This window comes from Xenia sp. Carnegie-2017, unplaced genomic scaffold (assembly GCF_021976095.1).
Source record: "Xenia sp. Carnegie-2017 unplaced genomic scaffold, XeniaSp_v1 HiC_scaffold_25, whole genome shotgun sequence".
NCBI lineage: Eukaryota > Metazoa > Cnidaria > Anthozoa > Malacalcyonacea > Xeniidae > Xenia > Xenia sp. Carnegie-2017.
Genome location: NW_025813488.1, coordinates 1,099,828 through 1,108,467, shown reverse-complemented (window position 1 = coordinate 1,108,467; position 8,640 = coordinate 1,099,828). Strand labels below are relative to the sequence as shown.

At 33.9% G+C, this 8,640-nt stretch overlaps 1 protein-coding gene across 2 annotated transcripts; it reads left to right on the top strand.

The window, feature by feature from the left end:
• Positions 1-725: 725 nt before the first annotated feature.
• On the top strand, positions 726-8,421 carry LOC124453772 (cytochrome P450 1A1-like). Of its 2 annotated transcripts, none has more exons than XM_047004628.1 (2): positions 726-842; positions 6,503-8,421. In XM_047004628.1, exon 2 carries the CDS (start codon positions 6,516-6,518, stop codon positions 7,998-8,000), a length of 1,485 nt encoding a protein of 494 aa, XP_046860584.1. In that variant the 5' UTR covers positions 726-842; positions 6,503-6,515; the 3' UTR covers positions 8,001-8,421. The 2 variants fall into 2 exon arrangements, with proteins under 2 accessions (XP_046860584.1, XP_046860585.1); XM_047004629.1 differs by having other exon boundaries at positions 753-842; positions 6,746-8,421.
• The last annotated feature ends 219 nt before the right edge of the window (positions 8,422-8,640 follow it).

Here is an 8,640-nt window from a genome sequence, read left to right as displayed (position 1 = left end):
CAATAAGAAATAGCATAGTGTCACTGATTGAATAAATTTACCCTCTTCTGGTGTCAATTCAACTTCTTCGTATTCAAGTTCTTGCATCAAACTACAGTTTAAAACAAGACATAAGATGTAGATTACAGCATGCTATAGAATATTCTAAGTCAATAATCATATTATTGTTTTTTGGTACGTAGATAATGTCATACAGATGTCGTAAAGGGTTGATTTGAGAGCCTAAACATTTACCATACATCCTAACAGTATTACCTTCAGTAGCATTCAAAAATGTCAAAAATTTTGCCATTACAATATTTTCGTACAACATCTCCTTCCCCGAGCTGCAGCTCTGTTTCGACAACACTTCCACAAAACGGGCAAAACATTAAAAAAATTCTCTGTCTACTATTGAACAAAACCTGGGTATTTCAAAATAAATATGATTAATTTTTGTTTTAAAATTGAAAGTGCGCCTGCATTAATTCCGGTAAGCGTCACTTTGATTTTGCATGGCGATAACTTAGTTTTGCATTGTTGAATATAACTTTTGTATTCATGAATGTTTTGTTGCATTACAAACTTTAATTTTGTACTGGACATTTTTTAGTGTATTGCACATACGGGCCACCGTATAACACAGTCAATGGTCGCAATGTCAATTTTCAGCGAATGCAATTTCTTTATTCTAGCACGTGACACACTCTCGACCAATGAAATATAAGTAAATATTAATAAAATCTACTGTATTGAGTATTAGAGTTAGTCGCTCATCAGTCATCAATTCTTTGGTTGAAGGTGTTCTCCGAGTCCCAGGGCGACAAAGTTTTTTGGTCAATCGCATAGCTGCAAAACAAATGGTACGTAGTTATGATAAAAAATATTTTGCTCGATCTTATAATATTTTACTATTTTGAGTTATTTTGGGTTGTAAATTTCATTGTACTCTTTGTACGACATTCGTAACCAGTGCCAGATTAAGATGTGTGGAGGAAGTCGCAGCCAACGTCTGTGACACTGCTTTTTCTCTTACTCTAAACGTTATGTGCGATTTATTTTTCCAATAACAAAATACAATAAAATAAACAATTGATTAATATAGAGGCCTTATTGTTGAGTTCGCAAGGCAGCTGCCCTGTCTTGACCTTTCGTTAATCCAACCCTTATTTTGCGCAATTATTGTCTATGTAATGGACATCTTGTTTTGTTTGATTTTAAAAATGTGATGAAACATTAACATTGAAACTTTAACAATTTGCAAATGTCTATATGAGTCTTTTATTTTTATACACCGTGTAGAATAGTGACCGTATTCTGCTTTTCCGTGCCAGGCGGTGTCTGGCAGAAAACTATACGGCTATACCATCATTATATAAAGAGCAAATTTGATTCAATTTTTTACTATTAAATATAGAACTTCGCATATACCAATCTATTTGTACGCGGAATAATTTCCTATAATTTCAGAATTATTGGATGTAAATTAGTAGCAAAGCTGTCGTCCCGTTGTTTACATTCGTGACTTGGGCTCTAGCCACTTTGTAAAGTCCAGAGTCCTTATTGAGTTTAAAGACACAACAGTAAACAATGCAGCAAACGAAAGAAGAAGCTCCATTTAAATTTGTGCATTAATTATTACAATTTAAGCAATTTCATCAGTCGTGTGGTATGATCTAGAGGAGGTCATACGCACCGAATTGTCGTCACAGAAATTTCTCGTATTTAATTACAAACGAACGGCGAAATTATTTGAAGATTTACATGAATTTACCTGATTGGGAAAATCAAGGCATTAAGAATACCTAGTTGAAGCAGTTGATTCTATAAGACATTGAAAATAAACGACAAATTTTTTTAAAGCAAACATGTTTCGGCATACTTTATGCCATCTTCTGTGCGAAGTGAATAAATACAGGAAGTTTACATGATAATAAGTTATAGTGATAAAGCTGAAATATCGAATAGTTTTGAAAAATTATTTACAGTTGAATGAGGTGTTATAAAATGTTTGTGTTAGGTTTTATCACAAAAAAAATATTACAAAGAAAATGAAAAATATATGATAAGGCAGTAATAGCCATTTACAGGTCAAAGATAGTGTTAAGATGTTGTATTTGTTTGTTGATACAAAAGCTTCTTTGAGTTTAAGGGCGAAAGGAGTGTGAGCGGTGTCTAAGATACGGAAACAGGATTGTGTGTAATTGTTTTTGCAGTGTGGTGACGAGAGTAAGTGTCCGAATATGTGTGAGTTTTTGTCCGTGGTTGTGTGTTCTTTAATCCGTGTGGAAAGGTGGCGGGTGGTCTCCCCAATGTAACTGGAATTACATCCAGCACAAGAAAATTCATAAACCACGTTGGATTTTAAAAGAGTGGGAATAGGATCTTTGAAGCTAAAGTGATTTTTGGTTTTAAAAAATGAAAAAACTAGTTTGATGTCTAAGTCTGTGCAGTAGCGTTTTATTAAGTTGTGTAATTTCCGTTCCGTTATTCGTGAAATATAGCCTATGTAGGGTAGTTTGAACAAGTAAGTCTCGAGTTGGGTAGGTGTGGGTTTGTTTCTGGTGTTTATCTTGTTTATGTTTTTGTCATGGTCATATGATTTAATGATTTTTTCTATTAAAGGCGAGGGAAAGGAGTTTCGTTTGAGATTGTCAATGAGAACGTTTAAATCATGATAGTAGCCAGTCGACGTGTTGTTAATTTTCCGTATGCGGTCTATAAGAGTTTTTATCAGTCCTGTCTTATACTTTTGAGAGGTGAAGCTGAAAAAGTTAAGTAATACGCTAGTGTAATTTTTCTTATGACGAGTAGATGTCGTGTATGTGTTCGTGGCTGTGTTTTTAGTAATGAGTATGTCTAAAAATGGTAACTTGTTGTCGTGCTCTTTTTCTATGGTAAAGTCAATGTTGTTGTCTTGTAAATTTAAATAATTAAAAAAAGAAAGAGCATCATCCTCGTTGTTAAACACTACAAAATATGTCATCTACGTAGCGTCTGTAAAACAATACTTTAGGTCCGTCATAGATCTTGATCCAATTCTTTTCATGATATCCCACGAAAAGATTGGCAAGAGGTGGTGCTAATGGTGAGCCCATTGCGACTCCGTCGATTTGGTCAAAAAATTGTCCGTTAAATAGGAAATGAGTTTGTGAGGTGGCAATGATAAAATGTTGTTTTAAATCTTGTTTTTTAATAATAAGGTTGGAATGGTGTGAATAAATAAGATCTAATGCAATGTCTATGGTTTCGGTTAAGGGGATGTTAGTGAAAAGACTTTGGGCGTCAAAAGAAACGAAGTAGTTGTTGTTGTGGTTATGGGTGTGTATCTGATGTAGTGTAATCGTTGGGTTTGACAGGGTTAAGTAAAGTGCTTGGAGAGATTAAAGTTATATGAGTTGGTGGAAGAGACTATAGGTCGAATGGGAGGAGCATTATAGTTTTCTCTATGTTTATGAAGTTCGGGGAGACCATAAAAAGCGAGCTGGTTGTGAGCCTCTAGGGAAAACTGAAGAGTATATATGGTTGCCTATAGAGCACTGTTTTTTGAGATTTCTGAGAAAGCGTTGTAATCTGCCTTCTTTGAGCAGAGTGGGGTCATTGTCTAATGGTTAAATTTAAATTTGTTGTTGATTATGTTTAAGCATGCATTATTATTTACCTTTATGTCCGTAATAACTACTCTGTTTCCTTTGTCTGGTTTCAGTAGAATGATGTCCTTGTTGTTTTTAATGTTGCAGTGTTTTTTGAGATCAGATGGTGAAGGACGGTATGACGAGGTGTAACTTTGTGCGATGTTAATGTATTCGTTCTTGACATGATTATAATCGTCATTGTTTTTCAGCTTGTTAGTGATGGTGTAGTGGATTCGTTCGAATGTTGAGAGGATGTCGGTGTCGTTAAGTTTCGGAGGTTTAATGGAGTAACAGAGTCCATTCTTTAGGAGATGAAGCTCTTCAGGTTTGAATGTGTGCGAGGATAGGTTAGTTACGGTTTCTTTATATGTGAAGGGTAGTGTCTTGTTTCTGGTGAGGTTGTTCAGTTTCTTGTAGTGGTTATGTAGAAGGTTATTGATTTTCTCACTACCTTATCATATATTTTTCGTTTTCTTCGTAATATTTTTTTTTGTGATAAAACCTAACACAGACATTTTATAACACCTCATTCAACTGTAAATAATTTTTCAAAACTATTCGATATTTCCGCTTTATCACTATAACTTATTATCATGTAAACCTCCTGTATTTATTCACTTCGCACTGAAGATGGCATAAAGCATGCCGAAATATGTTTGCTTTAAAAAAATTTGTCGTTTATTTTAAATGTCTTATAACCATTGTGCTCTTACGAAATTATGGAAAAGTTGATTCTATGTAATGAATTTGCCGAATTTTCAGAAGCCGTTTATTCGGGTAGTTACGAGTAATGGCTGCAATGTGATCCAGGCATGAAAATTTAATGCAGACAGATTACAAAGTTTTTTTGCTGGAAAATTATGGACTTAAAATATTTGTTAGATGTAGTAGCTCTTTAAAATTCTGTTGATCTGATGTGAAATTGTTGATTTCTTTCATGCTTTTGAAACTATGATTATAGCTAAAGTTGAATTCTAATGCAGAATGGTATAGGCTTCTATTTCGCGAGGCATTTGTTGAAAAGGAACTCATTGTTTGTGCATTATAAAACACTTCTTTTGTTGAAAAATAGTCTTCTTTGTTACAAATGTTACGGTTTGTACAGACTTTGATATTGCATAGGAGTCCGATCCAATTTTTAATCTAATTCTTAAAAAAATATTGAGTTGAGTAATGACGAAACTTCTGCATGTTTTTTCAAATTATAAAGACCAAACACCACACCAAATCATTAATTATTTAAAGACTAGATCAGATCATATTCATGACCAAATCATCACTCTCTGTTTTAAAGTACAGACAGCAATGTATACTTCATTCCAAGTAATGTATTTTACGTAATATATTACATGTTTCAGTAAACATTTCATTTATGATTACTGATACTATACTTTCAAAGGATTTCCTAAACATATTCGAAAGTATATTATTTTAGCATACTGTATTAACCATAATTGTTTGGTTGAAGTGGTTAAGGGATTGTAATTTAGAGTCATTTAAGAACATAATGATTAGTCATAATCTTTCTATAAAGTACAGGCTTTGTATTTAAGAAAACTATTGAATCTTTAGCATTAGGACGAATTTTTCCAATGATTTTTTTACTCGAAAACAATCTTCGTAAATGAACCTTTAGGTCAAGAGCAGTTTGACACAGTTGTCTCTACGCGCAACCCAATCTATCGTAAAGCCTTTTTTTCTTTCTCGATTCCATGATTCTCGCGCTATAAAGTTACATATTTTTATCAAATAATCAATTATTGTAGTCATATCTCCAGAAAATGAAAATATTTCCTTAAAACACAAACAAAATTAGGAACGATAATGAAGGAACTTGATCATGTGACTGACATTGTCCAATCAACGTTTGCAAACCAGAGAACAATCCATGACCCAACTCTTACAAATAGAGGGCTCTGATTACAAGGTCAACTTCAAAGACATGCTGTTAAATCCATAGATCGTTCAAAATTTTATACGTCATAATTTGTTATTGATATTGTATAATGCAGCGCTTCGTCGATATTATTATTTGGTCATTTACGACAAAATTTATTAGTGTTTTATAAGGATTGTGTCGAAATAATGCTGTGTAAAGTAAAAAAATATAAATTTATCTATGTTTGAATAAAATTTTGAAGCCTTTCTCACAGTATTAAAGCTCTTTGATATATGTGATCTCTGAAATTCGATATTGTATAATTTACAAAATCCTGACGGTGTCATTAGACACACTTGACACCCCCTGAATCTGCTCTGTTTAAGAAATTCATGTTAACTGCAGTTAAAAATTATTGCGCATGCGTTTTAATACATCTGGCCCTAGAAGTGCTTTATCCAATCTATAGTTCAATGGTACATTATCAAACTTTTTAAGGTCCTCATCTAAGAAAAGCGATAAACTTTCCTCAACAAAATTGTAAATATTATTGCTCATGTTTACTTTTACTTTTCATAATGTGCTATTAACACTCGAATTCACCGTTCAAGGCATGCATATCACAATAATCATCAAAAATCAAGCTTCTAAAAGAGCTGCATCTGTTTTAATATGCATAGTGTCAAATTGCTAAGGAAAGGCAAACTTTCACCTACTATTTCCATTTGTTTTTAGCAAATGATCAGAATATTTCACCAGTGATGCAAATATGGAATAATTCATAATTTTGAGATAGTAGTTTACAGTCTCGATACATCAACCAGGTGTATTGCACTTTACAGTGCAAACGTTTTTTGTTAAGTTTCATTTTTGATCCCCAAACCGGCTACCATAAGTAATTTCCTTGGCATCGAAATCCCTTTTCGTTTACACCTATAAAGATGTTATCCGTGTTAGTATTTTAGATGGAGTGTGAGAAAAAAGAGTCAAAATTCATTTATTTTGATAGGTCAAATGTCAAGATGCTGTTTGAAATATTGTTGTCAGTAGTGGCAGTTTACCTGATATCTTACATCATTCAAACTTGGCTTGAATGTAGAAAATTACCACCGGGTCCCATACCCCTCCCTTTCATTGGAAATTTACATCAAGTGGGGAAAAAACCTCCATATACCTTAATGGCTCTTTGCAAGAATTATCCTGACGTAATGACGCTAAAATTCCCTTTTGGGTACTGTATTCTTCTTAACAGTATAGAAGCTGTTCGAGAGGCCATGCTGACCAAAAAAACTGACTTTGCTGGTAGACCAACTGAACAATTTTACCCAACAACTGTCATAATGGGTGAGAGGGATGTCGCCACTATTGATTACGGACCAGCTTTTGTATTTCGCTCAAAGGTTTTTAAAAGCGCTGTTCATTTATTTGGTGATCAAACCCAAAAAATGGAAAAGCGTTTCCACAACATCGTTTTGTCCATGTTCACAAGGCTAGACAAACTTATCGGGGAAAACGTCGATTTAAACAAAGTCTTTGAAAATACAATTTTCGCACTTATGTGGGAGTGGATTTCATCTGAACGGTTACCCCATGATGATGAAAAAGTAAAACAACTCGTAGAGTTCATAGAAAAATCTAGTTACTTGGGACGCCAAGGAAGCTATCATCAGCTCTTTCCTTTATTGCGTTATCTACCGAGTAAATTCAAAACTTATCTCAACGAAGTGCTTAAATCCAGGTATGATTTGTTTGGTGAGGTCTTAGATCACCACAGAGCTACGTACAAAGATGGAGTGGTTCGCGATATTACAGATGCAATGATTTTGTCTTACAACAATGAAATAAAAGAAGGTAAAAATATTCATGGTACAATTGATGACGTAATGTTCTTAATGATTGACATAATAGCTGCTGGCGCTGAGACAAGTGTCAATGCTTTAAATTGGTGTATCTTACACCTGGTGCTTCGTGAAGATATACAAAACAAAATACATGATGAGTTGGATAATTGTATGGAAAACAAGAACATGCCAAATATTTTAGATTTAAAAAAATTTCATTTTTTGAATGCTTTCGTTTGTGAGGTCTTTCGTTTGACTACAGTCTCTCCGTTTTTCCCACCCCATCGTACCATGCGCAATACGACTGTTATGGGCCACAAAATACCTAAGAACATGATGGTGCTCGTAAACAACTATTGCGTCAACTCTGATCCACGTAATTGGGATGATCCGAAATCTTTTGATCCTAAGCGTTTTCTTCAGGACAATGGGGAATTTGTTGGATGGACTAAGCACCAGGCTTTTATGCCGTTTGGTCTGGGACTACGTGCGTGTCCAGGAAAGGAGCTTGCTAAACTTCAGCTATTAACCATTCTTGCTAGTTTTCTGAATCAATACCATTTTAAGTTAGCTGAAAATCAAAAGGTACCTCCACTACATGATCCTGTTTTGGGAGCAACGTCACATCCACAAGAATACTTAGTGAATTTCACGAAACGAAAATGACACGAAAAGTTATCATTTTGTAGATATGTTACGATTTTCTACAATCAATAAAAACTCTAGTTAAAAAATGGATTGGTCATGATCAGGAGTATTATAAGTGCTTTAATATTAAAAAATGAAATGAACAAAATTTCTAACAGCTATTCATAGAAGTACGTTTATATATCCCCCAGACTTAAGTACATGTTTCATGTGTCTGAGGCTTCTTGACAACAGCACCAAGTAGACGCAATGCAGTTTTTTACAAGGCAGATTTAACAACAAGGAAGTATTCTGTGTAGTATTTATTGTTCATCTGTAAACATATACCATGCCCAAAGCCGTGAAAAATTGAATAATTACAGTTGCAATATTATACATTGCTATTAACTATGATGATTTCAAGAAATGTTTTCTAACAATAAAAAGCTCCTTACTGTCATCTTTTACTTGCGTTACTTATTTCTTGAAAAACATATTTAATTCTAGAATTTCCCTCAGTTGTTATAGACACAAAAAGGTCTTTCCCTTTTTTTACCCTTAATCTCTCAAAGTCAAATGCTGTAGAAGCAAAGCTATTCAAAAACTAAAATCCTTTCACATACAACATAATATGATCAAATCAATTTGAGAAGTGTGCATTGTTTCGTTTTGTCCATGA